This window comes from Babylonia areolata, chromosome 17 (assembly GCF_041734735.1).
Source record: "Babylonia areolata isolate BAREFJ2019XMU chromosome 17, ASM4173473v1, whole genome shotgun sequence".
Lineage (NCBI taxonomy): Eukaryota > Metazoa > Mollusca > Gastropoda > Neogastropoda > Buccinidae > Babylonia > Babylonia areolata.
In genome coordinates, this window is record NC_134892.1 from 12785676 (window position 1) to 12801335 (window position 15660).

A 15660-nucleotide genomic window follows, 5' to 3' on the forward strand; every position below is an offset into this window, starting at 1 on the left:
AAGAAAGTCATTTGATAAAGATATCACTGTGTTTAAATTTTCGTATTGCTACATGTCGTCTTCGACATTATCTTTCTTTTCTTTTTTTTTAATTTGATTTCTTTCTCTCTTTTTTTTTTTTTAATCCAACCAGCTACTGCAAAAGTTTGACTCCGCATATCTAATATGGCGACCATGTGTTGACCAAAACTTTGTTACCAGTATAAACAAGAAACAGTCAGCCGCATCAAAAGAAGGTAAAATGAAACTTGTTTCTGGGATTTTTACGTTAGGATTGACGATTGCGAACGCGGGCTTAACGTATGCGCCTTATTTAGTTATAATTTGGTTGGTAGTGTGATAGGTTAGACCACCCAGTAACAGTGGTACGATATTCGATCTTTGATGGCATTGGTTTTATCTTTGATGGCACAGTGTTGGATAAGTATGTACCGATACTGTGGCTGTTACTTAGAGTGGTTGGATCCAATGTGTGTAGAGAAGTTACTGGTTCTACATTCTAGTCTTTAGTCACAAGGTCTACCTCTCGTGCTTCTTCATAGTGCTTTAAATCAATAAGTTTAATATGATTGTACTGTATTGTGTTGTAATATAGTCTTTTCACCGTTTTTTCTACACTTTGTATTCGTCCTTCAAAGGAGAGAGCTTCTCAGGAGGCACATCCTGTGGTGATGACTGTACACTCCACTTGGTTGTTGTTGTCTGCAGTTGGGTTTGAAAAAAAAAAGGGCAGGCAGGTTTTACTTTTTGAGGATTAAACAAGGTCTACACACAATGCATTATGATTCTCATAAAGGCCTGAGATTGCAGCAAAGGCCTTTTGCCACTGTCTGGAATTATTCTGCAGAGTTGGGGTGTTTGCAGGGTAGGGCTGATATGGTGGGGTGATGGTGCCAGTGTCATGGTCCTGGGGAAGAAAAATTGATGCACTTGTAAAGAACCCATGGGAACATTAGTGTTGTCTTCTGGCAAAATTCTGTAGAAGAAAACCAGTCTGATAGGCACATGAATATACTATGCATGCACTCAGGGCCTGACTAGTGCGTTGGCTTATGCTGCTGGTCAAGCATCTGCCTAGCAGGTGTGGTGTAGCATATATATATGTGTGTGTGTGTGTGTGTATTCGTCTCAACACAGTGTTGCCTCCTTGAGAAACTGAAACTGTGAAATATGGGTGGCACTTCCTGGGCAGAGAATGCCAGTGCAATGCAGCACCACCACCTTTTTTTCTTTCCCTGTGTACATGTATGTTTGTCTATTATCTTCAGGTGCCATGCTGCAGTTTTGAAGCATGGAAGAATTTAATTGAGGAGAGTGTTTTACTTTTTTTTTAAATAGTATGAGCAAAGAGAGTTAGACTCTAAAGAAATAGTATGAGCAAAGAGAGTTGGACTCTAAAGAAATAGTAGGAGCAAAGTGAGTTGGACTCTAAAAATTAGTATGAGCAAAGAGATAGTTAGACTAGAAGTAGTATCAGCAAAATTTACTGATTCAGTGAAGCAGTACATTAGTGGAGCATAGGTAGTTAAGAGTATGTATGGACAATGGGTGGGAATAAAAATGAACAAATTTCAGTCATACTTCTTCGTGATTGTAGTAGGTTTATAAGGGACTGAGGAAGGTTGCTGCAGAGCTCCCGAAAGGGCAATGATTGTTTCCTTTACGGAATTCCATACACGTGTTTTCTGTGTGCAGGCCATTGTAGAGGCTGTTGTGGCACTTTTTTTTTTATATAGAATTCATTGATTTATTTCATTTCACTGTAGTGTAATGTTTTCTGCACCTGTAGCACACTCTCAAGTCATGACCAGTGTGTTGGATCTGTATAGAGGTCAGGCATTTGCTCACCTTCCCCATTATCTCCCACCCCCACCCCCACCCCTTTTTTCTTTCTTTTTTAAGTAGGTAGATGTGGGCAGTTATCAATCTGTCCACATGCTTTGAGGCCTTGAAACTAACAAGGGAGAGATTAATTTAAATAGTGGCTTCTGGTGTGTCTGTGGCGATATTTTGTTTTTCTACTTTTTTTATTTTCTCTCTCTCTCTCTCTCTCTCTCTCTCTCTCTCTCTCGCTCGCTCGCTCTCTCTCTCTCTCTCTCTCTCTCTCTCTCTCTGCTCTCTTTCTCTCTCTCTCCCTCTCTCTCTCTTTCTCTGTGCCTTCATATTGTTATTAAAACTTTTTTTTTACTCTCTCTCTCTCTCTCTCTCTCTCTCTCTCTCTGTGAATGACATCATTTTCCAACAGTGACAAACTGTATGCTGCCAGTTGTTGCTGTCAGTGTCACTGAGTGTGTGTGTGCATGTCACTGTTAGAGTGGTGGTTTTGTGTCAGATAGCTAGGCCCGGGGTGAAAGTCCATGTTTTTTGCTACTCACTAACTCAGTCTCAGCATTGGTGAACTGGACCTGCAGTGTAATCTGACACAGGTGGTCTTTGCTCCTGTTAGTCCACCCACTGCCCTGATTATCAGCTGACACCATTTGCAGATTGTTTGCCCTTGTGATTTGTTTACAGTGGGGAAGAGTGATGAAATGGATGAACAGTTTCCTTTTGTTTCACTCATCACTAAGAATATGAGGGAAAACCAAAAAAAAAAAAAAAAATTCAGTCAGGGTTTGTGCTTTGAAACTGTTGTAGAAAAGAACAGAAGAAGAAGAAGAAGAAGGAAAATGAATGAATGAAGAAGAAGAAGAAGAATGAAGGAAAGAAGAAGGAGGAGGAGGAGAATGAAAGAAGAAGAAGTAGAAGAAGAAGAAGAAGGTGATGACGAAGAAGAAGAGGAAGAATGAGGAGAAGAAGAAGAAGAAGAAAAGTGAGATGAAACACAAAATGAAGATGAAGTAATCACAGGGGAGTTGTATGGAAAACAAATTATTAGTACTACCAGTGTACTAGTAAACAGTATCTAGATCTCTCTGTCTCTGTCTCTCTCTCACACTTTCTCTGTCTCTGTCTCTCTCTGTCTCTCTCTCTCTCTGTCTCTCTCTCTCTCTCTCTCTCTCTCTCTCTCTCTCTCTCTCTCTCTCTCTCTCTCTCTCTCTCTCTCTCTCTCTCTCTCTCTCTCTCTCTCTCTCTCTCTCTCTCTCTCTCTCTCTCTCTCTCTCCCTCCCAGATAATGCAAATGATACAAAATGTATTATAAATGTTCACAAGGTCAGTGGTACTTTTTTTTTTTTTTTTTTTAGCAGTATCAGATCTCATAAAGGTCAGATGAATTGAAAAGTTCAGGTGTGACAAAGGTCGGGTGTGTTACTGTCAGGAGTCCCCTGACCACAGATAGAGAGATTGTGCTGTACAGTGATGCAATTCAGCTTGTAACTTGTAAGGGTCAGTCAGTATTGCTCAGTGACACCGTCAGTGAAGAACAGTAAGAATTGGAAATACATATTTTCTCTACAACACAACTCTGTTCAGGTGAGGTGGGTGTTCTTTTGATTAAACTTTCTTTTTTTTTTTAAATTCTTAATTGAAAAAATGATCAGTGTCAGAGTCATGTCCAAGGTTTTATGCATATGAACTATGAATATGGCTCTCCTTGTGCTTAAATCTTTTCACTGTTGTTTTGTTTTGTTTTGTGTTTTGTTTTGTTTTTTGGGGGGGATTTGGGGGGGGGGGTTCACTCCACATGCTGGAATTGATACAGACAGCGTTTTCAGCACTGTTATATAGCCCTGTGTTGTCAACTTGACTGTAAGCAACAAAGACAGAGATGAAATGAATTGATGTCGTACAATGCACCATATCTTTACAACCCTACAAGCTACAGCAGGTAGTGATATACTGTGCTGGCCAAAGTTTCAGTTTCGGTTTCAAGGAGGCGTTAAAGTGTGCGGACTGACCCATTTATTACACCTTAATCATCATGTGACCATAACTGCTTAAAAAAAAAAAAATCTTTTAATTAAAAAAAAAAAAAGAAGAAAGAAGCAGCAGCAGCAGCAAATGCCAGACCTGTGCATTGATGGAATGTGCTGGTCCGGGCTTGAGAGCCTACCAGATTCTATGTTTAGGAAATAACATGTTGTTTTTTTAATAGAAATAGTTATAGTGTATGATTTCCATTATATAATAATTGTTATTACTGTCAATGTTTTGTTCTTGTAGGTAGTAGTACTAGGAGTGTTTTATTGTTATCATTGTTATAATTTGTATTAGTAGTAGTAGTATCATCATTAATACTACTCCTACTGCCATCTGCTACTATTATGACTATGATATGGATACTTATATAGAGCCTGTCCTTGGTCAGAGTCTAAGCGCTTTGCAAAGCTGGGATCATTTGCACAAAAGGCTGCCTACCTGGGTAGAGGCAGGATGGTTAAGACACTCATCTGCCCGTACAAAGAGTCTGCGAGAGTCTGGGTTCGAATCCTGCCTTTGCCCTTTCTTCCAAGTTTGACTGGGAAATTGAACTGAGCAGCTAGTCATTTGGATGAGATGATGAACCGAGGTCCTGTGTGCAGCAGCACACACTTGGCACACTGAAAAAGAACCCTTGGCAACAAGAGTGTTGCACGTTGTCCTCTGGCAAATTTCTGCAGCAGAGAAATCCACTGATTGGTAAACAAATAGATAGATAGATATACATATATAAACAAATCAATATATATATATATATATATATATGTGTGTGTGTGTGTGTGTGTGTGTGTGTGTGTGTGTGTGAATTTTATGATATACTAGATAGATAGAATCATAGATCTAGATACATGCATGCACTCAAGGATACTGATGCTAGTGATAGGTTATATATATATATATATATATGCACTCAAGGCCTGACTATGCAAGTTGGGTTATGCTGCTGGTCAAGCATCTGCCTAGCAAGATGTGGTGTGGCGTTTATGGACTGTGTCCGAACGCAGTGTCGCCCTCCTTAAGAAATTGACACTGACACTGAAGCTTGGTGCCGGGTGACAGGATGTTGAGAAACTGACACCGACACTGAGTTTCAGTTTCACTTTCAGTTTCAGTTTCTCATGGAGGCGTCACTGCATTCGGACAAATCCATATATACGCTACACCACATCTGCTAGGCAACGCAGATGTCTGACAGCAGCACAGCCCAACGCGCTTGTCAGGCCTTGAGTGCATGCTTATATATTTGTGTACCTATCAGAGTGGATTTCTTTTTTACATAGTTTTGCAAGAGGTCAACAATCTCATTGCCATGGGTTCTTTTTCAGTGTGCCAAGTGCATGCTGCCACACGGACCTCAGTTTATCATCTCATCCGAAAGACTAGACGCTCAGTTTGATTTTCCAGTCAAACTTGGGAGAAAGGGCGAGAGCGGGATTTGAACTCACACCCTCATGGACTCTCTGTATTGGCAGCTGAGCGTCTTAAACCATTCTGCTACCTTCACTTCCTGACACTGACATTGACACTTGTTGCCAGGTGACAGACAAGTATGTTGAGAAACTGACGCTTGTTGTTGCCAGGTGACAGACAAGGATGTTGAGAAACTAATGCTTGTTGTTGCCAGGTGACAGACAAGGATGTTGAGAAACTGACGCTTGTTGTTGCCAGGTGACAGACAAGGATGTTGAGAAACTAATGCTTGTTGTTGCCAGGTGACAGACAAGGATGTTGAGAAACTAATGCTTGTTGTTGCCAGGTGACAGACAAGGATGTTGAGAAACTAATGCTTGTTGTTGCCAGGTGACAGACAAGGATGTTGAGAAACTAATGCTTGTTGTTGCCAGGTGACAGACAAGGATGTTGAGAAACTGACGCTTGTTGTTGCCAGGTGACAGACAAGGATGTTGAGAAACTAATGCTTGTTGTTGCCAGGTGACAGACAAGGATGTTGAGAAACTGATGCTTGTTGTTGCCAGGTGACAGACAAAGATGTTAAGAAACAGACACATGCCACTGAAGACGCTTATTGTTGCCAGGTGACAGACAAGGATTTTGAGGAACTGACACTGACACTTGACACTGACGTTTGCTGCTGCCAGGTGACAGACAAGGATGTTGAGAAACTGACACTGACATTGAAGCTTGTTGTTGCCAGGTGACAGACAAAGATGTTGACCGTGGAGGGGGCGTCATCCTTCCACCTGCCAACGGTTTGCCTGTCGCTGGTCTCCTGGAGCGGGCTGTACCTCGGCCTGCGACGCCTGGACCCACAGCGCAAGGCCGAGTGGCACTGCCGCACCGTCACCGCCCTCCACGCCACCCTCATCACCATGGTGACGGGCTGGGCCTGCTTTGTCCAGGGGCCCTGGCCCTTCACAGACAGCGGTTGGTGAAATTGAGGGGGTCCCGGGCAAGGGGGGGGTTGTGTTTGGGGTGGCGGTGGGAGAGGTGTGTGTGTGTGTGTGAGTGTATGTGTGTGTATGTGTTAGGAGGAGGTCGGAGATGAGAGAGTCGGTCAGGTGGGGTGCATACAGGGTTTAAAAGTCATCGTTTTTTAAGGACTTATAATGAAAAGTAGCATGCCTTTTTTTTTTCTTTTTTTTTGGGGGGGTGCCTGCGGGAGGTTGTAAAGGTTTTCCTAAGGTGTGTTTGTGTGCATGTGTGTGTTGTGTGTGTGTGTCTACCTGCGTGTGTCTCGACACACAGAACTGTCTCGTGAACATGTTTCATGCAGGTGATATGTATGTGTGTGTTTGTGTGTCTACCTGCATGTGTCTCAACACACAGAACTGTCTTGTGAACCCGTGTCATGTGCATGTGTTTTTGTGTGTGTGTGTGAGTGTGTGTACCTGCATGTGTCTCAACACATAGAACTATCCTGTGAACATGTTTCATGCAGGTGATGTGTGTTTGCGTGTGTGTGTGTGTGTGTGTGTGAGATCTACATGCCTGTCGGTGAACACAAAGATCTGTGGTGTGTACCTGTGTATACCTATGTACTGTGCAGGTGATGTGTGTGTGCGTGTGTGATCTACCTGCCTGTCCGTCAACACAAAGAACAGTGGTGTGTACCTGTGTGTTGTGCAGGTGGAGTGAACACCCCCCTCCAGGGAACGGCCACCGCCATATGCCTGGGCTACTTCCTCTTTGACTTCGCCTGGTGCCTCTACTTCCAGACAGAGGGTAAGGGGACCTCTGTACAAAACTTGTGCTGGAGCTCTAGGGTTTTTTGCTGGTTTTTTTTTTGTTGGTTTTTTGGGTTTTTTTTAAGCAGCATGGATGTGTATAGTCTGCAGGAATTGAAGATAGCTGTCGGAAAAGAGGGCAGCTGCATAGGTGCACTGAAGAGAGGGGGTGGGGGGGGGGGTAGATATACTAAGGGAGGTCACTGGCTGCAGCTACTTTTAGGTTTGGACTGCACGTGAGTTGGGTAGTTCTTTGCACAGGACAAGAGTCTCTGCACAGGTGGGTCATGGTTAGTATGTTTGATTAAATGTAATGTCAGCAAAATAATTTGTCCTTTTTGACTCACTTGTGTAAACAAAGTGAGTCTATGTTTTAACCCGGTGTTCAGTTGTCTGCATGTGTGTGTGTGTGTCCGTGTGTCTGTGTGTCCGTGGTAAACTTTAACATTGACATTTTCTCTGCAAATACTTTGTCAGTTGACACCAAATTTGGTACAAAAATAGGAAAAATTCAGTTCTTTCCAGTCATCTTGTTTAAAACAATATTGCACCGCTGGGATGGGCACAAAAATTTTTTAAAAAAGAAGCCTAATTATATGCAAACTGCATTTACTGTTATATTTATATTTTGTGTATTCTCTAAACTTGGCACTTTGATCTGGTATTCTGACACAACAACAAGAGGAGTCATTATTATCATTTTTTGTTCAAACAGGAACTTCTTTTACTAAGCATGGAATTTTTATTTATTTTGCAAACGTTTTGGTGCAGATAGTAAAAAAGGGAAATTACTCTGTAATTAATACTAGGGGACTTAATTTATCACAAGTGAGTCTTGAAGGCCTTGCCTCTCTTGTTTGTTGTTGTTGTTTTTTCTTTGTGCATCAGAATTTGAGACATTTTGTTTGCAATGTTTCGATGATAATTAGGATGCCGACATGGAGGTCCATTTAGGCTTTGGATTATTTGGCAAGACTGTGCCTCATAGTAATTATTATATCTCAGCATCATTTTAAGTTTCTCAACGAGGCCTGTCTGCATTCAGAGCAAATCAATTATTCATTTATCATGAAACTCGTTTTTTTCTGTCGGTCCACCTGTGAGCTTTACTTCTAACGCTGTGGTGCTGTTCTCAGAGATGCCAACTGTTGTGATTTCGCTGTATTTTGTTACGCTTCATCACAGTTTCTTCTGATGTCATGCCAACGTCAAAATTTTTCTGACAAATTAATTTTCGACTAGACAGCATGGTCACACGCTTTCCTGTCGTAACATAACCCCGACGCTCTAGACCTATCAGTCACGAGGCCAGGGCAGTCACTGCTAATCATGTGTGTGTATTTACATTGAATCAGCGTTGGGTGGGACAGTCAGCTTAACCGTAGCAGTTACACCATGTTGCAAGTAGGCCCAAGTGTGTTTACACCATGTTGCAGGTAGGCCCAAGTGTGTTTACACCATGTTGCATGTAGGCCCAAGTGTGTTTACACCATGTTGCAGGTAGGCCCAAGTGTGTTTACACCATGTTGCAGGTAGGCCCAAGTGTGTTTACACCATGTTGCAAGTAGGCCTAAGTGTGTTTACACCATGTTGCAGGTAGGCTTAAGTATGTTTACACCATGTTGCAGGTAGGCCCAAGTGTGTTTACACCATGTTGCAAGTAGGCCTAAGTGTGTTTACACCATGTTGCAGGTAGGCTTAAGTATGTTTACACCATGTTGCAGGTAGGCTTAAGTGTGTTTACACCATGTTGCAGGTAGGCTTAAGTGTTTGTTTGCCTTGCAGATAAAATGTACATTTGCTGATGTGGCTCAGAGTCCGAGTGTTCCTACCAAATTCAAAAGCGAGAGAATCTGAGCGCACTGGTTCGAATCATGGCACAGTTGCCAGTATTTTCTCCCCCACCACTAGACCTTGAGTGGTGGTCTTGATGCTAGTCATTCGGATGAGATGATAAACCGAGGTCCCGTTTGCGGCATGCACTCAGCGCACGTAAAAGAACTCATGGCAACAAAAGGTTGTCCCTGGCAAAATTCTGTAGAAAAATCCACTTCGATAGGAAAATACAAAAAAATGGGTGGTGCTCTCAATGTAGTGGCGCGCTCTCCCTTGGGAGAGCAGCCCAAATTTCACACAGAGAGATCTGTTGTGACAAAAAATTAGTAATGCAACACAATGTTCCTTCCAAATTCCTGATTGTTCCAACAAACACATGACAGGGGTTGGTATCTCATGTGTGCTGCAGGTGTTCCAATGCTGCTGCACCACTCGCTGAGCATTCTGGGCTGCGTGTGGACGCTGTGCGCCGGCCGGTACGGCACGGAGCTGGCGGCCACCATCTGCGGGTCAGAGGTCACCAACCCCTTACTGCAGCTGCGCTACTTCCTGAAGGAGACTGGGCGCTACCACACGGTGCTGGGCGAGGTGGTGGACGCCGTCTTCATGCTGTCCTTCTTCGCCGTGCGCCTGGGGGTCGGGACCCTGCTGCTCTACTGCTACTTCCTGCAGCCCACCGATTTCATGGGGCGGGTTGGGGCCATGGCTATCTACCTCATCAGCTGGATGTTTTGGGTCAGCATCTTCCGCTACGCTGTGCGCAAGTACTCCAAGAAGTATCGCGCCTGGTGTCGGAGCCAGGGGTCTGAACGTCAGGGTGACGAGCGGCCGTCGTCAATAACGAAGGAATGTTTATCCACGGATAGTTCAGATCATATCGGATCTGAATGTCAAGGTGACGAGCGGCCGTCATCGATAACAAAGGAAGGTTTATCAGCGGTTGGTTCAGATCGTGACGATGCTTCCTCCTCCTCTTCTTCCCCCTCCTCCTTCTTCTCCTCCAATCAGAACAGCAGCTGTGAAGTTGTCGGGCAAGGTGCCTGTGCCAGCAGCATCTCTCAAAAAGGGTCATCGGTACGTCACCGAGGGGTGCTGCGGGTGGGCGAGTGCAGCGAGGAATTGAGTGTGAGCGGTGCAACGCCAGACAAGAGCCTTGCCAAAGGGGTGCTGGTGAACGGATAGAGAATTGGCGACGGACTTTACAGTGTGGATGGTGCCACAATGGCTGTGAAAAAAAACCAACCTGACTTAAACCGGTTACGGCGTGTTGTGAAAAATCTTCCTGATTTTGTTCTTCCCAGCCAACCAATTCCAGTTCCAGCTAACCTTAGTTCCTTTATTTATGTGTGTTTGTGTGTGTGTGTGTTGCTTGGGGAAGGGCAGAAACTGGCTGAACTATTCTGATTTGCTTTCTTTTTTTCTTTTTTTTTTATTCACATTGTATAATTTGATTTTGTTTGTTACTTATACACTCATTGTTTTATGTGTTCCTGCTGTTCCATGTCCTGACAGGGAGATCTATCCTATCCTCCCAGTGGTTGGGTGAGCCTACAGACCAAATGCTTATTAGTATTCTGCTGACAGTTGAGGAAATTGCGTTATGATAGCATATATATATATTCCCTGTCCCTCACCTTAGAAAACTGGTTCCTTCGACGAGCTCCGTCTTAACGATTTTTTTTTCAGTCAGATCATCAATGACAATGAATACAACCCTCCCACCCCGCCCCCCTTCTTCTTCTTCTTCTTCTTCTGCGTTCACTCGTATGCACACGAGTGGGCTTTTACGTGTATGACCGTTTTTACCCCGCCATGTAGGTAGCCATACTCTGTTTTCGGGGGTGTGCATGCTGGGTATGTTCTTGTTTCCATAACCTACCGAACGCTGACATGGATTTCAGGATCTTTAACGTGCGTATTTGATCTTCTGCTTGCATATACACACGAAGGGGGTTCAGGCACTAGCAGGTCTGCACATATGTTGACCTGGGAGATCGTAAAAATCTCCACCCTTTACCCACCAGGCGCCGTCACCGTGATTCGAACCTGAGACCCTCAGATTGACAGTCCAACGCTTTAACCACTCGGCTATTGCGCCTGTCCCTCCTGCCCCCCAGTTGTTGTTGTTTTTTTCATGAGAAGCTCTGTGATTGGTGGACTGGAATTGCAGTCTGTGATTTGGCTCAGAGAGCTGTAAGGGGCAGAGGTATTTTCCAGATGTTGACCTGACCATCAGGGGGAGTAGCCACTACAGTTCTGAAATGGATGAAGGGGGAGTGGGGGTGGAAATGTCATACACTGTTGTATTTGCCTTCTTTGTGTTTCTTTTTTGTTTTTTGTTGTTGTTTTTTTGTTGTTGTTTTTTTTTCTGTTGTTGTTTTATCAGGGTGGGGGTGGATGGGTGTAGGGGTCTACATGTGGAAGGGGAGAAAGGGACAATGTTAGGTGGGGGGTTTTTTTCAGAGAACTTCCCCTCACCCACCCCACCCCACCCCCAGGGTTTCTATCAATGTGTGCGAAGTTTGATCAGTTCACTCAGTTGCTTACAATCTCCTCATCAGCGTATGAAAAGTTCAAGCCCTGCTGCTGTGTTTGGTTCAAATACCATGCATGACTGGTTTAGGGTATTTTGTGGCGTTTTGCTTTTTGTTGTTGTTTTTTAATGGGGTAGTATCATATCTAGTTGAGTCATTATAACTAGATAATTCATGCGGTCTTGTTCATCAACATAATTTTTTTTTTTTTTTAATTTTTTTTTTTTTATGCTAAACCATGTGTGTATGCTCAGCGTAGCTGAGTTAGATTATTTATCTTCTATAAACATCCTCATGATTATGAAATCTGTGATTTGCAAAACTGGCAACAAGTATTAACAACCTGATGCACTCCACTTCTTGTCATAGCAAAGCCTGCAGGACATGTCATAACAGTCATAACAATGCCATAGATGGTGTGCACTTTGCGTCAGCGTATGGTCATGTGTGTGTGTCTGTGTGTGTGTGTGTGTGTCTGATGCATGTGTGGTGTATGTATGTGATGCTGGCATTTGGGTGTGTGTGTGTGTGTGTGATACGTGTGTGTGTGTGTGTTTGTGTGCACACAATTACTACAAGTGCGTATGCATCACGGAGGGGCATGGGTCAGAAATTACTTTTCGGGCGTGCGCTTAGTGTTTGAAACACATGTATTCATTTATCATGTATGATGGTCAGTTGTGTCCGACTAAGACCATCAGAACAGCATAGTCCAAAGCACCTGCAGCCCTGACTATTTGGGCTTGAATTGGATTACAGTGGAGGAGTGCCTTGCTCAGGTTACATCCCCTCTCTCTCTCTCTCTCTGGGCCAAGAGGGCTTTTGTTAATAAGTGCGTTTACTTGTAGACAGAAGCATGGCAATGAGACAAGAGAGAGGGTGGGGGTGGGGAGTGGGGATTTGAAAAAGGGGAGTGTCAGTGCAGTAGTACACATACACTGGCACAATGACCTGAAGCAAGCTGGTCTGTCAGTGTCACTTGTCCTTGTGAGAGGCCTTATTTATTTGTGTATTTATATTATCATCATCATCATCACTACTGTTATTATTATTATTATTATCATCCTTGTTATTATTATTGTCATTATTATCATTACTGTTATAACTAGTACCATTTGTTTGTTACTGTTGTAACCGCTGTTATTTGTTTGTTTTATTCTGTTTTATTGTATTTTAATTCATTTATCTGGTTTTTTGGGGTTTTTTTTTTTTATTATTATCTTTTTTTTTCCCTTATGGCCTGAATAAGCGCCTTGGGTCACACTGCTGGTCAGGCATCTGCTTAGCAGATATGGTGTAGCAATACTAGTAGTAGCATATATATAGATATATAGATAGATATAGATATGTAGATATATATATATATATATATATAAATATATATATATATGAACACAGTGATACCTCCTCAAGAAACTAAACTGAACTGAACTGAACTTGTATGAGGAGAGATGTGAACACTGCAGTGTGTTGTTTTGGGGGTTTTTTGTTTGTTTTTTTGTTTTTTGGGTGTGTGGGTTTTTTGTTTTTTTGTTTGTTTGTTTTTTGCTGCTGCTGTTTTCTTGGAATTATCATCTTGATTCAGACTTGAACATCAAAAAGTTATGTGTATAGGATTGAAGGAAAGAGACAGGCACATGAAATGAAAACACATCAGGTTTTCATGAAACCACCGTCTTCCTGACATGTTAAGGAGGTGAGGGGGCACATGAAATTCAGTTGCATCCATTTTAAAACTATGATATTTTGTCAGCTTACACCAGTATACCAAAGTACACAAACTTGATATAAGTGCTCTTTAAACCATTTGATACTTTTTGCTTCCTTACTAATAGAAGTGTGTTGTGTTTGTACACAATGTGTGTTTGCACATGTATTTCTATGCATATGTGAACTGACAGTGAAGAAGGTGAAGAGATTTTGAACAAATTCTGAACGCCGGAAGAAATTGGCTGGAGGAGTCTAACCCATTCTATGGGCATGGTGAAATGTTTTCAGCCAAAACTGAAACTGAAACGAAATGAAGAGTGCTCTGGTTTGGAAGAAACGTAAACTGCCCACAAAACTTACGTAGCATGCGAGGAGTGTTTTGACAGGCTGGTGGTGAACACAAACATGACATGATCAGAAACACAGTAAAAAGAGATTAAAACCAGTCAAATAGAAAATCCACCAAAGCTGTTGATGTACTAAAACAAGGCGTGCGCACACACTCACACACTCACACACACACACACACACACACACACACACACACACACATGCACACGCGCGCACACACACACACACACACACACACAGAGTTAAGACAAAATTTTGCAGATCACTAATCACAAATGAAAACAACCCGCAAATAAATGGTGGAATCGGAAGGTATAGTGTAACATGATTTCTTGCTGTGAACTCAAAACTTGCAACAACAACAACAACAACAATGAAAGATAGTTCCTTGGAAATTCTTGAACTGCACCCAGACTTGGTCGGTGAGTTGCCCGGGAGTTTATCTAGTCGTGTCCCTTCCTTAGCTGTTCATCACTTTTTTTTTTTTTTTTTTTTTTTTTTTGCTGCCCCATCATCTGCACCGTTTCAGTGGCATTACTCCCACACTGCTCATTCAGATTTCTCCATACATGGCCACACCCGGGTTTGTCCGTCGCATTTCCAGCGTCGGCAGTCCACAGGGAGCTATCGATGTTAGGTCGCCAGGAGGCCACACACCAGAGGAGACCCTGCACTGCTGCTGAGTCACTTCGGTGGTGTTCAGTGTTCAGTGGTGCCTGTTCTGATTACTTAGGACACCACCTACTAAGCCCCCAACTAACGACAATAATGGCTTAGTCGCGGAGCCAGACTGAGTGAGCATCCCTCCAGCTGGTCATCACTTAGTTCATTAGTCGAAAAACTAGTCTGGTGAATCGAGCAGAATGACTTTAATATGATCTGTACATATTATGTATCGATTGTGGATACTTCTTTACTCAGGGCGTTTAGATCACTAGTCTCTCTCTCTCTCTCTCTCTCCTTTTTTTTTTTTTTTTTTTTTTTCAAAATAATTGATTGTGCCATGCTATTGCTGTGCCCTTCAAGTTGCTCAAAAATTCAGCAGCTATGCAGATACCTAGCAGATGCTTGTGGTTGAATTGTAATATCATGCGGGAAATATTTGTTGTTGTTTTTTTGCGTATTAACTGCTGTCATGGATTTCACTGATCATTTAGTATGTGGAGGAGGGGGGGGGGGGGGGGGAATAATGTTGAATAAATTTGCTGATGAGGGGTTGATAATGTATAATTATTTTATAGATATATAGCTGCAACATATTACTTTCATGATGTTGCTATAACAGGCAAAAAAAAAACCCACGTCAACATTTCCTGCATGTGTGTGTGAGCTTGAGATTTTGATCATGATTATATTTTCCTGTGTATGTTGAATCATTTATACTATGATGTCTGTTTCGAGAAAAAGCATGTATATGTGTGTGTGTGTGCGTGCGTGCATGCATGTGTGTGTGTGTGTATGCATTCTGATCATGTGGATCACTTGTCCAGTTATGCTTATTGCGCACTGTTCAGGGAAACATGGAATGATAGATAACTGTCAGTACTAATAATTTCTGTATTTGTCAGTAACATGCAGATCACTTGTTGACGTGCACCCTGCCATGGTTATTTTTCAATTATTGCAATGTCCCAGTACTGTGGTGCTCAGAATTCTGCAAGAGAAATGCTAAGGGCAAACTTTTTTCCCTTACCATCTTCCGATCAAACTGATGGAATTATATACTCCAGTAAAAGTCTAAAGAGGAGAGCAGAGTTGTTGTTGAAACACGGTGCATCCCCGAAAATGGAGTATGGCTGCCTACATGGTGGGGTAAAAACGGTCATGCACATAAAAGCCCACTTGTGTACATACGAGCGAACATGGGAGTTGCAACCCACGAACAAAGAAGAAGAAGAAACGTGGTGCTTAGAGCAGTTTTGGCTTTCTACACCTGCATTGAATTGCATCTGCATGCATTTACACACACACACACACACACACACACACAGAGTATATTAGTTATTATATATATTTAGTTGTTTTTCTTCTTCATTTACTGGTAGTTTGATGAATGATTTATATTCTTCTTCAGAAGAGAGCAGAGTTGATGTTGAAAATAGTGCTTACAGTAGTTTTTGGCTTTCTGCAACTACATTAAAATGCATCTGCATGCTTTTACACAAACACACCTACCTACACAC

The 15660-nt window shown here is 42.6% G+C and overlaps 1 protein-coding gene across 1 annotated transcript; it reads left to right on the top strand.

Annotated features, from left to right (window-relative positions):
• The first annotated feature begins 183 nt into the window (after positions 1–183).
• Positions 184–10064, top strand: LOC143291410 (TLC domain-containing protein 5-like). Its single transcript, XM_076601250.1, has 4 exons — positions 184–236; positions 6017–6246; positions 6949–7044; positions 9292–10064. Exons 2-4 carry the CDS (start codon positions 6030–6032, stop codon positions 10062–10064), a joined length of 1086 nt encoding a protein of 361 aa, XP_076457365.1. The 5' UTR covers positions 184–236; positions 6017–6029.
• The last annotated feature ends 5596 nt before the right edge of the window (positions 10065–15660 follow it).